Genomic DNA, 17,909 nt, shown 5'->3' with positions numbered 1-17,909 from the left:
TTTCGTTGTTTGTTTCGCGGTCGTTGCCCAGCAACTGGTCTGCATGCTACAGTATCTTGGAGCGGTTGCTTGTCGTTGTAACAGATATTTTTATTATGTTTTGTAGCTATTAAAAAGGCAGCAGTGGGGATCGAATTCGAAACTCTTTCAATATTAATTCAGTACCCCAGTCAGAATAACTGCCCATCGCCATGCCCTGTCTTTACCTTTGGAATACTGGGATCGTGGACTCTAATCCCATTCGGGGCAAGGTTATGTCTGAATGTGTTCCTTGTTTGAGTCGTCCTATGGAGATAAGGAGGCTTTACAATGGGCCGATCTCAGTGCAGTCCTACCGAATGTCTTTGAGTAAGGGTCTCAGTCCCACAAAACAAGGGGGTGCTGGACTTCATTGGTCTATCATGCCATGCAAGAAGATCACTGATCATTAGGGTGTGAACTCTGTCGCTTGTGTTAATGTCCAGAATAAAAGAAAACATCTTTAGTGACAATCGGTATAGCAACAGTGCTACGGATTGGACATCCAAGGAATTCTGTTTCGATTCCCGGCAGTGTAGGGATTGTTTTTCGTTCCACAACGTCCAGACCGGCTCTGGGGCCAACCTAGCCTCTTATTGAGTAGGTACTGGGAACGTTTTGACTCTCCTCCAAATAATTCCGAGGTCAAGAATACGTGGAACTATACATCCATTCCCCAATACAGCTTATTGGCATAGTGGTTAATTAGGCACAGGGGCAACTTTACATTTTTATCTTTACTGGTGTCTGAGTCTGGAGAGTGAAGCTGATCACATATCTTAGTCTGGATTCGAGTTTAAGAATATGTGGAGCTATATCTCCACGCCTTCATATTGTGATATGTCTGCTGAAAGCTAGATTTGTGAATCAAGCAAATACAGCCTTTACTGGGGAACGGCTATACAAACGTCCGTTGCTAGATAGTGGCTCAGGAAACGTCACGTGAGCGTAGCAACATACGCAAGAAAAAAAAACAATAGAAGAGTGGTTGTTAGCGGTGTTTTCTATGACAAACTGAGAACACTACTGTGGGTTACAATGATTTATGCAGCCTTATAGTTACTTGTAATTCTGAGTTGTAAGTGTGCAGTAAATTCGATTACCAATCCAAACCCCGCCTGTGGTCACTTAACACGTGAGAGTATGTATTCGGGGCATGATTAATTAAGCACAGGGACAGCTTTGCCTTTATTGACAGCCAATCACCTGAAGGCAGGACAAGAGCCAACTGCAAATGTCAAATTATCTCAGATACTGGACAGTGTCAAACCTGATCTCATTCTAATGAATCAACCATTGTTACACGTCTTTAAAGTTTTGTAACGCCTTCATAACACCTGCGTTTATTTAAAACATTGATTTAGTACGGAATTTGAAGACCTTTGCAGCGTCTGTTTCTCCAAAGTTGAAAGTTTGCACAACCATCATCATTGCGTTGTCACTGAAAGTATTGATTTACAAGGTATAACATCAGGGTACCCTCCACTGGCATGACCTCCTTACAGAGATGTAAGAAAATGGATTTATTTGGATAGAAGTTTCAGTATACACATTACTTTTCATGCGCATGATAATGACTTAAGATCTGAAATTTGTTGTAGGGGAAGGTTAAGTCATCAAACTTCTCAGATTATTTTGCATCCTAAAAAAAATGCTGGTGACCTTTGAGGTCATGTTTTAAAAAAATCAGAATCCAGCATTTATTTAAATAAATCATTTCTTCAGAATTATTGGGTTTTTGGATTTTCTCCATCGTCCGTTATTCCAAGAACTGGAAAACGTGACATTTCAGAAATCTGTCCTCGGGTAAGGAGGGGTAGGACACACCTGCTCTGTTGGGTCTCTTAGAAAGAGCTAACCTCAATCACTGGAATCATTCCTTGTTAATTTATTTCCACTGTAAAAAGCAAAAAGGTAAATGTATCCCCGTAACAGGCCGTGGAGGCTTGTAGGGTTGTGAGAAGTGAAGGTTCCCACATTTTATAGACAATCGATTCACAGATGGCGGTAAGGTTATCAGCCTTACGCGCCGGCCACCCTTTACCCCCAGGAAGATTACACATTTCTGTTAAGAGGCTGAGTCAACCCAAGGACCATAGTGTGGCTAGAAGTATTAGATCAATTGAAAAATCCAATGACCTCATCAGGATTTGAACCTGTGACATTCCAGCATGTAGCATTGTACCTCAGCCGACTTTATAACATATATTTATGATATAAAAGCCATGAATGCTTGGCTCTTGTATGTCAATAAATGATGAATCACTTGTTTTACACTGGTCTTCTTAAAAAATACAGACCATACGTCCAGTGTTTCTAAGTGAGGTATCTTGTGTCTAGTATGGAAAGATCAAAGGTTAAGTGTTGCTGATCTTATTAATTATGTGATCAAGTGAAAGGCACTTCTCTGAAATGAGTGTGTTCTTTTCTTAATTTGATCCTGTACATAATTTACCATATGCTATAATTTGATTCATACATTGTCTAATAATTCATTATCAGTTGCAGAGGATACGTTTAGAACTTCAATACTTCTGCTTACATTGTCCTTATTAAAGTGAGAGCCAGGACAGCTCAGTGTAGTTATTATGCCGTGGTGACACGGGCCGTGGAGGTAACCCTCCTTGCCACCACTTATTATTATTCTTCTCCGACAGGGGTGGATTGGTTGTCTCACCGCTGTCACTATCTTGTTAGGCCTAAGGGGGCGGGGGTTCAAGTAAATTTACAATCACTGACGTAGCTGCCGCCTTGGCATGAGTTTGCAATTCTCCTACGGGATCGGGAGATGCAGGAGCATTCACGGAGGAGGGTAACACTTGAGGGGAGTCTAAGTTCAATTAACATCACAACGTATTTCTATCCTACTCTATTCACCTATGTCGCTATATTGAATTGAATTGAATTTATTTACATTCTATAAATCCTAAGCAGGTTAGTACCTTTGGATACAGAACAAGTCAAAATGTTACGTACATAAGTACAGGCAATTTTAGCTTAAAAATTAATATAACTTAATTTTACATCATTCTCTATTTACATTGAAGTATTCATCTAAAGAGCAGAAGGAATGAGCATGTAGATAATTCTTTAACTCTGATTTAAACTTTTTAGTATCACTGCCCAAGTTTTTAATACTTTGTGGCAGATTGTTGAACACTTTTATGCCAGTAAAGTAGACTCCTTTTTGATATACTGATAAAGTTGATGAGGGTAGGTGGAAGTTATATTTTTGTCTAGTATTCATGTTATAGACATCAGAATTTAATTTGAATTTATCTTTGTTGTAAACAACAAATAGGAGAAGCGATAATATGTATTGCGATTGAAGCGGTAGAATTTTTAATTTCTTAAATAATTCTCTACATGAATCTCTACTTCTACATCCTGTAATGATTCTTATTATATTCTTTTGTATTTTAAAAATTATTACACTATGTGAAGAGTTCCCCCAAAATATTAATCCATAGTTCATAATAGAATGAAAGTAGGCATGGTAAACCATCTTCAATGTTTCCTGTGACATAAAAGGCTTAATTGATCTCATCGCATAGCAAGCTGCATTTAATTTAGGTATAATTTGTTCAATATGTATTTTCCAAGACAGTGTACTGTCTACATGTATTCCAAGGAATTTTGTATCAAGTACTTTACAGATTAATTTGTTGGCATAACTGATGTCCAGATCAATTTGGTGGTTGTTTTTAGTTGTGAATGATATGTAATGGGTTTTATCAAAATTTAATGAGAGTAAATTGGCTTCGAACCATCTGTTTAAGGCTTCAAATACAATATTTATGTCATTTTTAAAGTTGTCAAATTTAGAGTTCTTAAATATTATACTAGTGTCATCTGCATATAGAATTGGTTTAGATTTATTGTTGATGGTTTTAGATAGATCATTTATGTAGAGAAGAAAAAGTAAGGGACCTAAAATTGATCCTTGTGGAACACCGTGCTTTATAATTCCCCAGTTTGAAAATGCATTATGACTGGAGTTTTTATTATTTATTTCAACTCTTTGATACCTGTTTTTGAGGTATGATTTGATCCATTCATTAGCTTTGCCAGTTATTCCATAGAAATTTAATTTCGATAGTAAGATATCATGATTAACACAATCGAAAGCTTTTGCTAGATCACAGAAAATCCCTCCCACAATTAATCTGTCATTGAGAGCACTTAAAATATCGTTAGTTAGTTCATAGGTTGCTTTTTCTGTTGTTAGGTCTTTCCTAAATCCAAATTGCTCTTTGACTAATATGTTGTTAGAATTTAAGTGTTCAAGTAGTCTATTATACATAACTTTTTCAAAGACTTTTGAGAATGAAGTCAATATGGATATTGGTCTGTAATTAGAGATGCATTTTCTCTCTCCTTTTTTAAAAAGTGGTTTCATTACAGCGTATTTTAAGCGTTGAGGAAAAGTACCTGATGATAAAGATTTATTACATAGATGATTCAAGGGTGAACTGATGTAAACAGAGCTTGCTTTAAGTAATTTGGTAGAGATTTCATCATATCCATGTGAATTTTTGGGCTTAAGGGATTTAATAATGTTTTCAATTTCCTTCCTTGTTGAGAATTTGAGATTGATATTTGGAAATAAATTGTTAAAGGCACGAGACAGATAGTATATTGGATAATAATAATAATACATAATATATAATAATATAACATAATATATACACACTTTGCCGACGTTTGTCGGTTCGCATTGCATTTGGGTTATTATCCTGTAGCACCACATTAGTCCTACTCCTGTCACCCTGCTATTGGGTATTCTAAGCCCCTGTCTCGCTTTCTCAGAAAACCTAGTCCATCTAGTCTTCACTTTCTCTCCCTGGCGTTTGCACTTTAATATTATCACACTTAATGTTCATGGCTATATGAAGTAAGTCTACTTACGTGAGCTAAGAAACAGGCCGCCATCACCAGCCAACAACTACTCATCGACATCACTCTCTCGGCGATAGCCTACGGCTGACTCTTTGACAAGTAATAATATTAAAAAGTTTTTTGGTTGATTCCTCTAGAGTTTATGTACAATCTTTTTGCTGACTCGCTGGGTTCTGGGGGTGTATTCACCCGCCCATTCTGACGTAATTTTGGTTCGGTGTGGGCCACTCATTGGCTGTTTATCGAAAGGGGGCTGGCTCTTTCAGGTCTACCGCCCTCTCCGACTCAGCGTTTTCCTCATCCCATAGTTTTTATGACCCACTTCATATAGCTTCTTCCTCAATGTCAGCGTTAATACGCTGTCGTGCTAACATTCTGATTACAAAGCGATTGCCACACCACTGGCGTTATACTTCTGTGCAAACTCCTGCTTCCTGGTACATTTCATTATTTCTATTTCTTAATCTTTAAAGTCTAAATACCCTTATTCCACATTACCCCAAACCATATCTACTTGTACATAACCCTTGGGTCATAACAGTAGTGACTAGTCTGCTGGCTGGATAACTAAGGAATCAATTTGAGGCAGGGGAAGAGATTTTCTCTTCTCCATGTAGTCAAGACTGGCTTTGGAGCCCACCAGTCCTACTTTGCATTGCATACTAGGAGCTCTTTCCCTGAGGGTAAAGTGCCCAGTGCATAAAGCTGACCGTCTACCTGCATCTGGTGTTGAGGTTAAGAGAGCATGGAGCTAAACCTCTACTCCCTCACATGTGTCCACCAAACAAAAAAAAAACTCCATGATTTTAATCCGCAAGCAAACTATACCGACCAAGTGACCACCAATTGTCGGTGAAGTTAGTGCCAGCTTTTACGGATAGAGGGTGTTGTGTGGTCAGCGCAACAGCCGTTAATTTCGGTTTTCTAGACCGGAGCCATTATTTCCTTGAAATAGCTACTCAATTGTCATCACGAGGCTGAGTGGACCCCTTTCCAGACCCATTACTTCTCAGAAAAAAATCTGATACCGCCGGGAATCGAACCAGGACCTCTGGATTTGTAGCCAGAAACGCTGAGACTAGATCACAGAGGCGGTCCATGGTGCTTAATTAAGCAGAGGAACAACATATTTACTTTCCTATTACAATAATGTTGTGTTCCTTGAAGCCTGATTAGTGTAGTGTCCTCAGCATGTTTAAATCAAGCTCAGATCATGTGCCTTCATGTATTTTTCTCTGCAATATTCTTTTTTGATAGGTAATGAAATGTGGCCTATAACAACCTGTGGAATTAATCCTAGCAGCAACGTGACTGTTTGCATGAGCACTTCAGCAGTGAATAAGTAAACGAGCTTCTGTTATTCCTTCTCTGTTATCTCTCATTACACATTCCATTGCTTGACAACCAGGAGCTACTCAAGTCACAGAGTGTTCAAGATGCTGAACAGAAGAACCAGTTTGCTTCATACTTTCATCTGTGTAACTGCGACAGCACTTCTTGTTGCTGGATGCAGCAGTTACATTTATGCACAAGGTATGTTATTTTTGTTCTACACTTTTAACTCCTAAATCATTGTCCATCATTCAGTTTTGTTGGACCATTGTGATATATTCATGCCACCCAGTATATTTTTAAAGTATTTAATTCCGGGAAGTTAAAATGAACGACCAAGCCACATATCCAGTTCATTGTAACAAGAAATGTGTGCAGAATTTGAGCAAGGAAATTTGTTGGAAAGCAGCCTTTAGGCTGACTTAGAGGCATATGTGAGGATCATTTTAGGATGGATCTTAGAAAGATGTGTTATGAGGTATCAAATCCTTGTTCAGGATCTTCTCTGATGATGCACTTCAGTATCTGTAGTGTTAAATGTTCACATGTTACAGGCATGTTGATCCGCCTCAGAAGTTTACGTGGTTACCAAGTTCATATTGTTTTTTGGTACAAATTAATGAAGTATGTACATGGAATTGCATTGACTCACAGGTTTATATAGAGTTCCATGAAATTTGGATTATTAATTGAGACGTTGCTGATAAAACGTGGAATGTGACCTGAAATATATCACAAGAAATCCGAGTCTAATAATTGCGATACATGAGCCTTTGAATTGGGCGTCATATGTACTGACATACAGATTGATAGGATTTTATTTATTTATTGGGAAAAGAACGTTAAAAATTGTAGCAGCTGTATAACTCCTTGGAGTTAAAATGTTCATCCCATCAACAGTTAAATCTTACTTCTGGTCACGAATTAGAGCCACCAGAATTCATGCAGTGACACATGTTACTGGGGTCCGTTTTATTACCATCCTCCTATCTATACTTCCGTTAACAGGTGGGCATGTTCTTATGTGTTTTTTTCTTTTACATTTTCAGTTTCCATTGTCAATATTACAAGGCTAACCCATAGTATGGAGAACTTGTATTTTGTGACATTTATAATGTTTGATAGCAAAAGTAAAAAGTAAAGCTATTCTTGTAACAGGCCATGAAGGCCCATAGGGTTGTGAGACGTTTACGGTCCCACATTATCTACACAGTCGGCTCATAGATGGCGGTAAGGTTGTCAGCCTTACGCGCCGGCCACGCTTTACTCCCCATGAAAATTATTTAATTAATTCCTGGTACTCATTTCTGTTAGAGACTGACTGAACCCCATGGCCATAGTGAGGCTGGAAGGATTAGGTCAATTGAAAAAAAGTCAGTGCCCTCATCGGGACTTGAACCCGCTACCTTCCGGTTTGTAGGTTAGATGTAACATGTAAATCATGTTTATCTTTGGTTGATTTTTTCACTTTGTTATCAATCCATTTACCTCACTTAGATACTTGGAAAAGTTTGTATGGATGTGAAATGTGACAAACTTAACTAATTCCATCAGGCAGAGGCTTCGTTGATCTCAGGAACTTTATCATTAACATCAAAAAACCCCTCTGTTAAGTCCTTTTCTGAACCAGCTCAATCAAGTTCAGATTTCACAAATCATTTCTCCAGCATTCAGTTAAAGAAGTGCAACAAGGCTCATAAGATTTAGTCTTCTGGGGTGTTATACATTCTGGTTTTGTAAATAGATTCCAACATTTTGGAGTAACCTTCTGCCTCCATCTTCTGGATAGAAAAGTGAAACTACTCCTCTACCCTGAAGATGGACGTAGTCTTAATAGTCAATGCTGCAAGAACCTCAAATCTGATATGATTAGAGTTCCCTTAACTTTCACGCTTTCAGGAGCCTTCAAGGTTGCACCTGGCACTGAATGAACTTTTCACTCGAAAGTTATGAATTGTTTGGAAGCTAATAGGTTAATTATATGTCTTGTTAATTGCTGTACCTTGTTCAAGGATATATGAGCATAGAATTCACGCTTGTTCAACAGAAGGGAATGTAAAGACAAATTGTAGGTTTTCCTGCTATGGATTTTGTAGTGTAGTTGAAAAAGATAGTGAATTTACTATTGCTGAAATGAATTTACTGCTGCAGGAACATGGGGAAATGTATAATTGATGTGTTTCCTGCAGTGTAACGTATGTGTCACATCTCTGTACAAAAAAATGAAGTACTATTCATCAACTTAGTGATCATTGGGAAAGGCAGATATCATTTTTATAACCAGTGCAGTGAATGTACAGCTCATTACTGCCATATTTTAGAGTTGATTTAGGACCATTTATGGAACTGACAGTTCAAATTAAAACTTTTAACTAAATTTAAAAATTTCCTAACCTACTTCTTGATAGTGTGGCATGTGGTAGCATAGTTGAGGCACTATGCTGCAAGCGTTAAGGTCGCAGGTTAAAATCCTGTGGAGGTCATTGGATTTTTCAGTTGACCTAATCCTTCCAGCCGCACCGTGGCCCTGGGGTTGACTCAGCCTCTAACAGAAATGAGTACCAGGAATCTTCCTGGAGGTAAAGGGCTGCCGGCACATAAGGCTGACAACCTCACCGCTGTCTTTGAGTCGACTATGTAGAACGTCTAGAAAATGTGGGAATCTTGAGATCTCACAATGACATGGGCCTCCTTGGCGTGTTACAGAGGTAGCTTTACCTTTTTTACTTCTTGATAGTGGTACAACACCGATATTAGAAACATTAATTGCGTTTGTAATTAACTTAACATATATCTTGACAGTGGAATTTTCTTATATCAGAAACTCTAATTACATTTAAAACTAACTGAATTTCTTTGATATGGCATTTCCTTTATATCACAAACTTTTAAATTTATAATGAATCTGACCAACTTTTTAAAATCAGAACTTTAATTTAACATATCTAATCAAATGTACTTAGTTGTGGCATTCTCTCCATACTAGATGTCAGTATTGTACTGCCATGACTTAGGCTGTGCTCATTTATTTGACACGCTTATATACTTAAAGTATTTAGTATTGTTATGATGTTAATTATTCTTATATACAGTAATGTACATATTCTAGTTCATACATTTTAATTCTCTTAGATCCTACATTCTTGATGTTGCTGTTTTCATGTTTTATGATATGTCTTTGTATTGAAGAAATGAAAACGCGCCGTTTCAAGTAGGGACGTTATGCAGCGACAAGTGAAATGATAAATGATGACCATTTGAAAGGATAAAGTAGTGGCCTATTTTAAGGTACTGTTGTGCCAGCATTTTGTTGGAGAGCATGAGGAACACTACAAAAAGAACTCAGTCAAGGTAGTTGGTTATTTAACAATGATTTCAGTATCCAAACTACATAGCATTCATGATAGGATGGTTAATGAATGTGGAGCGGTTGGTGGAATGAAAATTGGCAGGGGAAAACAAAATACTCGGAAGACCCTCACCAGTGCCACTTTATCCCACATGACCTGACTTAGGATCAAACCCAGGTTTCCATAGTGTTAGGGTAGCTGGAAGTTGAGACAGAGTACCTCCAAAATAAAAGTGTAGAAAGTTCTTTCTGTGCTAGCTGCTTATTATTTTAGATGACAGCCTTTAACTTGAAGTTTATGTGGAAAACCTTTCTTTCAAAGTATGTAACTAAAAATTAAATTATTCTAGATGCATCAAGAAAGGCAGAAACCCAGCCAACGTCTCAGTCTGAAGTATCTTCAGCAGACATGTCTGCAAATAGTTCTGTGTCTGTACTCCAAAATGGAACACATACAGGAACAGATGAACCCAAAAATGAAACACAAACAGGAACAGATGCATCACAGGCAGCAACAAGTGGAACAGAGGCAGCAACAAGTGGAACAGAGGCAGCAACAAATGGAACACAGGCAGGGACAAATGGTACAAAGGCAGCAACAAGTGGAACACAAACAGCAACAAGTGGAACACAAGCCAGTACCAATGGAACACAGACCGGTAAAAATGGAACGCAGGCCAGTACCAATGAAACACAGACCGGTACAAATGGAACACAGGCCAGTACAAATGGAACCCAGGCAACAACAAATGGAACACAAACTGAAACAAATTCAACTGAGTCTGATAAAACAAATCAAACAGCAGGGGGAGGAGCACATGAACCGCAACCACCATCATCATCAGAGCCTCCACCTTTGTTGTCCATCTTCTTTGTTAATGATCTTCAGTATGACATTTTCCCTATACATCCAGAGAATGGAAGCTTCTGCACTACAGATCAAGGTAAGTACTCTTGCTTGTTTATTCAGTTACTTTTACAGGGACCAGTTGTCTCTACTCAGATATTTCATGGTTTTCCTCAGTTTGTTCAGTAAAGTACCAGGACAAGTCTTGCCATTTTGTCCAGCATCTCTTTAATTCAACAACCTTAATTTCATATTTCATTGGTAGCTTCATAACCTCAGCAGTTACAAAATATCCAAAAAAACAAATAGTATTCTGTTGTTTTACCATTTCATACCACCTGTTGGGGTTATGTATATATGTATTATGAGGGGGTGGGTTTCCAATGCACTTAGACCAGTTATTGGCCCATTGTGCATCCCCCTTTTTAATTTCTACTGTTGCGATACCCTACCGGTAACGGTGCGTGCCATCAGCCCCCGTAGAGCCAACGAGGTCGGCCCCCGGTACCTTGATGCTTCCCCCATCCACCAGAGGCATTGGAGACTACTTGGGCGGTAAAGGACCTGTAATTTAGCTCAGAGGTCTCCTAGAGACATGAGGTTCTTTTACGTGCCGTAAATTTACGACACGGGACACACGGCTTAAAGTCCCTCCCGGAGGACTTGTTCCCTGAATTTTTCCGCCCTTAAAAATTCCACGACCTCCGCCGGGTTTGAACCCGCATACCTTGAGTCATGAGGTGGGAACGTTACTCCTAGACTATGGAGGCCGCTACCTGTTGGGGTTATATTTAACTATTTACTCTTGGCTGTACAGTCCTGTAACAACCTTGGCATCCTTTGTGACAGATTCTCATTCTTCTCTGTTGTTTGCATTTTTCATCCATCTCTTCACTTGCATCTCTTGTAAATCATTCTCTGAATCTTTCAGCCATCTTAGTGTGGGCCTTCCTACATTTATCTTGTGACTCACATTAAAGAGTTTTCATAGCCAGTCTTGTTTGATCCATTCTGAACACATGCCTCAGCCGCTCTGGCCATCTCCTTTTGACATCCTCTACCAGATCAGAAGTTTTATATAATATCCCGTGTTCTTTTTCCAACATAGCCCAGTTAGGATAGCTATTGGGCTGTCAGCTGGACAGCCGAGGAATCAGAGTTTGATTTCTGGCAGGGGCAACAGATTTTTCTCTTCTCCATAGTGTCCAGACTGGCTATCCCATGGGTACCTATCCCTGGGGGTAAAGTGGCAGGGTCATAAAGCTGACCCATCACTTGCGTCTGGTGTCAAGGTCAAGAAGAAAAAGATAAAAAAGGTAAAGTTATCCCTGTAACAGACTGTGGGGCCAATAGGGTTGTGACACATCAAGGCTTTCACATTTTCTGGACAGTTGGCTCACAGATGATGGTGAGGCTGGCAGCCTTATGCACCAGCCGCTCTTTACCCCCAGTAAGATTCCTTGTACTCATTTCTGGTAGAGGCTGAGTTGACTTTGGGGCCACAGTATGGCTGGGAGGATTTAGTCAACTGAAAAATCCAGTGACATGGGGATTGAGCCCACGATGTTCAGCTTGTAGCATAGGACCTTAACCAATTATGCTACTGCATTCCCCAAGGTGAAGAATAACTGTCTCTGTACCTCCATTCCTCCATATCTATTTATAAAATTGTGCTTAATTACGTAATAAGTATAGAGAAAACTTTACTGTTACCTTACTTTCTCAGTTACTGGTCCATATACCTTCCTCATATTTTCTGTCTCCCTGATATTTAACATAAATCTGCGCTCTTCATGTTTCATATCCGTACATCAGAGTTGGTTTTAACACCGATATGTGTAGTTCGAGTACATTATATAAGATAAAGGGAACATAATATAAAGAATGTAACAGTGGATAGTCATTTGTGAGGTGAACTGAAAGTAGTGTGGCAGGAAGCAATTGTGCTTCATTTTGAGACTCTGTCCTGGTATTTGTTTGGAGGAACTAAGGAAAGCCACAAGTAACCTAAGCATATATGTGTTAGATGTCTCCTGAAAGCAAAACAAATTAGTTCAAATTTCCACCAAGATTCACATCTCAGAGATAGCTAGAGATGGTAAACAGAATGGTCTACCATCTGTACAGGGTTGTAAGAAGCAGGTGAAACATTGTTCACAGTGCATTAAGGGGAGGTTGTAAACTCTTTGTACAGTTCTTTCCCCCCCCCCCTAATACAGGTGTACTACTCTACACAACAATGCTCGACAGTTAACACCATTTTGCACATATGTAGTTGGAAGTTCTCAGTATCTGCTGTGTATTTTTTTTTACAATGTAAGCATTATTAATATTTCATTTGCCTAAAATGACTCTTTCCTTATATTTCTATAAGAATTAAAACGAAAATATGATGTTTTCCAGAAGGTCAGAACTGTGTGGGAGGGCTGCCTTCTCTGAAGTCGTACATGAATGATGCCTGCATCAATAATACACGGTGTTTATGGCTGAATGCTGGAAATACATTAGGAGGAGATTTTTTTAGAACACTGAAATTTGAGACAGCTCTGCACGCAATGCAGCTGTTGAACTTCAGTGCCACGGTAAGCTAGTGACCTAAGAAATAGAAAATCACAGGGGGAAGCAAAAATTATATAAGGAGAAGCATAATTATCTCTGCTGTAATATTGTTAACATGAATAATATCTCGTGAAGGAGGATGACCTTGGATTTAACGCAAAACACGAGTTTGTACAATTTTTTTTTTCAGGAAACCTCAAAGGACATAAGTTGTACAGATAATATTGAAATTGATCCTTGAGAAGTAAAGTGCAAAAGTGTGGATTGTATTCAACACACTCCAGATATGGGGCAGAAGGAGGCAAACATTTAGGTTCCCATAAACTTGGGAAATCTTTTGACCAGTTGCATATTTTCCAGGATGACTGTTTTGCCATTAAGTTAATGGACTGTTGGCCTTGTTACTAAAGCACATGTCTTCCATAACAGAGATCTGTGTTCAGTATCATGAAACTTTCTGCAGGCATTTTTCTGAAGAAGACCATGTAGTAAAAGTGCCTTAGAGCTATTCTTGTCAGTCAGTTTATAAATCACTGGCAAACAACAGAGATTACATTCCAAGTTAAGTGTTCTTATGGCCGAGCCATAGCTCAAACGGTTAGTCGCTGGCTTCCCACCATGGCGGCCCAGGTTCGATCCCGGGTCTGGTCAAGTTGGATTTGTGGTGGACAAAGTGACGCTGGGGCAGGTTTTTTCCAAGTACTTTGGTCTCCCCTGCCAATCTTCATTCCACAAGTTGCTCCACAATCACCCTCACCTATCATCTGGGGCTGGAACAATAAGCTAGAAGTGGTCACAATACAAGGGACTAAGTCCCACTCGATAGCACTAAGTGTTTTTAAGAATAAATACAACTGCAGATTCATAATGAGGCACAGGAAATGTCACTATCGCTTCTCGCCATCATGCCAGTTTTACTTTTTGTGATGCAACTGATTTCATAGACGGCCATGGCAGCCGAGTTATGCTATAATTTTGTGTGAAACAATTCTTCCAAAGCTTAAGTTATTTTCACCTTACGTGTAGTTAGTAAATCTATTTCTTCTAGAAAGAAAGCATTGCATGTATTCTGAACATCATGTTTTAGAAGAGGAAAACATTGAAATCTTTCACATACTTTTTTTTAAGATATCTTATTGTTGCCAATGAATGACACAGATATTTGCATTTAGGTGTGAATCACAAAAAGACAATATCAGAACCTGCCCTTCTTCTTTTAGGCAGTGGGGCCAAATGTACTGAAGTATGGAGGTGAAGCTGGTCGAAGCTATATCGATGCTCTTAACGAAACTGTTGTGGTATCTAATATTGAACCATCACCACCGCACAAGTCAATAACATTCCCTGTGGGAAGCTGCAATGTCTCTGTTATTGGCTATCTTGAGAACTCAGAATTGGTAAGTGCATGAGTTTGGTTCTTTTCTAGCAGAGTTGAGACAAGAACAGCTTGCTAGTTTGTCCCATGCAAAGCGAGGATGATGAATTTAGGATTCAGTATTGAACTGTTCATCCTCATAAGCATAATTTTGTGCCCTCATGCTATGATTGTGTTTATGCAGATTGTGAAGTATTGCATTCAGTGATTCTTCTGCAATCTGGAAATGATAGTATGATATACGTACATACTTCACTTACGCCTTAACTGCGCAGTTCTCTAAGAACATTAACCTCTTTTTAAGACATATCCCATTCTTCTCTGTTAATTGCTTTTTGCCTCAATCTCTTCATTTTAAATTCTTGTAAATCATTCTCTGTATCCCCCAGTTATCTTAATTTGAGCCATCCCACATTTTTCCAGTACCAGATTTGAGAGAATTGGCCAACAACTAACTGAATGTTGATATGAAGCAAAATAAAAATAATGGGATTGAAATGCCCTGTTTCTCTCTAAAGGCTAAAGAGGAGGTCTGTTTCCTGCCATCTTTCAGGCATAGCAACTTCATGTTGTTTTCTCAAATTATGATCTCACTGCAGAGTTAAGGGCACCAGTGTATTCGTTATCATTGTGGGTTGATAAGAAACTATGATTGTAATTGACTTGGGCAAACCATCTGCAGCTCCACAGATTTTGCAATAAAATATCTACACAGACTTTCAGGCCATAGTACTGACCTGGAATAGAACCATTGAGTAGTATCACAACTTCTCTTCCCTATAACACCACATTTCCCAGCTTGAGTCAGCCTTTCTTCATGAAGATGGAGGCAGTAGGTACTACCAAAGCATCGGTACATGTCTACAAAACTACACTGTATCAAGTTGCAAAATATCATGATGTGTACTTCTTCACTTTATGGATATATTGTTTTCAAATATTTGTTTCAGGATGCAGACATACATGGGGTGTCTGTAAAGAATTACACACAGAGCATAATCGGAGAAATTGAGAGAATTCACAAAGAACAGAATGCCTCGAACCTCATAACTGTTGTTATAGGTAAGTGCAGGTTTGTTATGATCCTAAATTCTCCGTTTCATTTGTTTCGTAATAGAGTACAATTGTTTACCAGGGCCTGGATTTTGATAACCTGAAAATATTTAAAAAAAATGACCTAAAATATAACCCAAAAATGTAATATGGAGGGCCCGGATTTTGATGACCTGAAAATATTAAAAAAATCACCCATAAAATGACCGAAAAAATACAGAAAAATTACCTAAAGGAGAAAAGAAAGAACACTTCACTTACATGTTATTCAAATTTCTGAAAATATATGAAGAGAAATTCCCTAAAATGGCCAAAAATGACAAGAATTACCCTTGAAAGTCCAAGAAATTACCTATAAAATTTACATTTCTGTAACCAGCAGCTCATATCCGAGATTTATATATTTAAGAGAATCACATAGGATACGAGGAAAAAAAGATGACATGTCATCAAGATCCGGGCCCTGTTTATTACCAAGTGTTGTGAAGGGAAAGGAAACTCACTGTCATTGCCGTCAAGATTAGAACAGCTGGTACTAAATAAGAAGAACCTGTATGATAAGCACATTATCACAGCCGCAGTGTATCTTTAGCGTCTCGTAGGTGCCTCAGATATGTACTCCTTCACCAGTGTTGATGTAGACAGAGATCATGACTGGAAGCATTAACCACAAGAACAAAATCAGTCTTCATGTTCTCATATTTATGAGTGACTACGGACGGGATTTAGATCGATAGTTGGGTTTACTGGATTCTTGCAGATCATAACTACAATTAATTATAGTGCTGTCTCTGATTCACACACTTTACAATTCACTATAGCACAGACAAATTCTTCTGTGTCTTCACTAGTCATATGTGCTGCCTGGTTCGGATCCCACAGCAGTGTAGATTCCTTAGCTTCTGTCCAACCCTCAACTCACTGGATTCCAGACTGGCAGCCATTTCGCACCAACCTCCTAGTCTTCTGTCTTGACATCCCAACTGTCAGCTGAGCACTCACTAAATGGATTACCCCAGTTGTCTCCCTTATAACTACTTTGCATGGACTGAACAGAAAACGCCGTTTCCAACAATACCTCTATTGTTGTAGAGTTTACTTCACCGTTACCTAGCAGTGGACGTCTCCCCTGGTTCCACTATTCGTGCCTTCATGCATCATGTCATAATATTAAGGTTTGAGTTGTGACACCAAGTAATCTGGTAAGTGGTTACCGCCACTTCAGAGGAACTTACTATCTCCATCTCTCAGTGTAGAAGCAGAAGACAGAGGCCATTATGTTCCTTTGAAATGGTGGTAACCAATTACCATACCACACCAGAAGACTATACACTTGGTCGTCGACTTACGACCACAAAAAAATGAAAAATAAAAGATGATTCATAATGTGTACAAGGTCCGTATAAAAAGTATCGGGAAAAATCTTTCCCTTACGTGACTGTACACCGCAGCATCCTCACACCGCGCAGGCGTGGTAGTGGGGGTCTAACCTTTAACACGCACCAAGTGCCATTCGCCTGAGCGCATTCGTAGAGGCCAGGCCGTGTTTTCTGTGGACCCCTGTTGAGTGAGTCGGTGCAAGCGCAGAATGCAGCGAACGATTGAACAGAGGTACGCCATCAAGTTTTGTGTTGGACTGGGGAAATCGGGTACGGAGACGTTGGGCATGATTCGCCAAGTGTTCAAGGATGAAAGCATGTCACAAACTGCAGTTTTTAAGTGGCACAAGCTCTTCAAAAGTGGCCGACAGAGTGTGGAGGATGAGCCCCGCGGTGGACGGCCGTCGACGTCAAGAACCGACGACAACGTGCAACGTGTGCGTGACGTACTCAATTCAGACCGTCGGTTAAGTGTGCGCATGATTGCAGATCGTGTTGGCATTGATAAGATGACGGTGCACACCATTATCACTGAAGATTTGGCGATGCGAATGGTCTGCGCGAAACTCGTCCCGAAGGTCTTGACGGACGACCAAAAGCAGAGACGAGTGGCTGCTTGCAAAGACCTTCTGCAACGCGTTGAGGAAGACCCCGGCTTTCTGGACAACGTCATCACGGAAGACGAAAGTTGGATATTCGAGTACGACCCGGAAACAAAGCGTCAAAGTTCCGAATGGCACACTTCGGCATCACCTCGTCCAAAAAAGGCGCGAATGAGCAAATCCAGAATGAAAACCATGCTCATCGTTTTCTTCGACGCCCAGGGGGTGGTCCACTACGAATTTGTACCTGAGGGGCAAACAGTGAATGGAGCTTTTTACCTGGAAGTGCTAAGAAGAATGAAGAGAAGGGTCAATCGGGTGAGGCCAGCCGTCGCCGGAAATTGGAAATTGCATCGTGACAGTACCCCAACCCCCCTACAGTCCCGACTTGGCACCAGCAGACTTTCTCCTGTTCCCGAAAGTGAAATCCTCCCTCAAAGGGCACCATCATGGGACCCTGAGTGCCGTCAAAGAGGCTTGCACGCGGACCCTTAAG

General features: G+C 39.7%; 1 protein-coding gene across 3 annotated transcripts in view; it reads left to right on the top strand.

Moving 5' to 3' along the window:
* The window catches only part of LOC111871077 (5'-nucleotidase), a 46,381-nt gene that overhangs the window by 13,483 nt on the left and 14,989 nt on the right, over positions 1-17,909 (top strand). The window contains exons 2-6 of one of the 3 annotated variants that reach the window (XM_023863861.2): positions 6,326-6,450; positions 9,949-10,542; positions 12,852-13,027; positions 14,225-14,401; positions 15,330-15,441. In XM_023863861.2, coding sequence (XP_023719629.1) covers positions 6,326-6,450; positions 9,949-10,542; positions 12,852-13,027; positions 14,225-14,401; positions 15,330-15,441 — 1,184 coding nt within the window. Of the gene's footprint in view, positions 1-6,174; positions 6,451-9,948; positions 10,543-12,848; positions 13,028-14,224; positions 14,402-15,329; positions 15,442-17,909 lie in introns of all 3 variants that reach the window. The other 2 variants (XM_023863860.2, XM_023863862.2) reach the window with 2 other exon arrangements.

Source organism: Cryptotermes secundus, unplaced genomic scaffold (assembly GCF_002891405.2).
Source record: "Cryptotermes secundus unplaced genomic scaffold, Csec_1.0 scaffold73, whole genome shotgun sequence".
Taxonomy (NCBI): domain Eukaryota; kingdom Metazoa; phylum Arthropoda; class Insecta; order Blattodea; family Kalotermitidae; genus Cryptotermes; species Cryptotermes secundus.
Note: the sequence above shows the minus strand (reverse complement) of the source record. Positions and strands in the feature narration are given on the sequence as shown.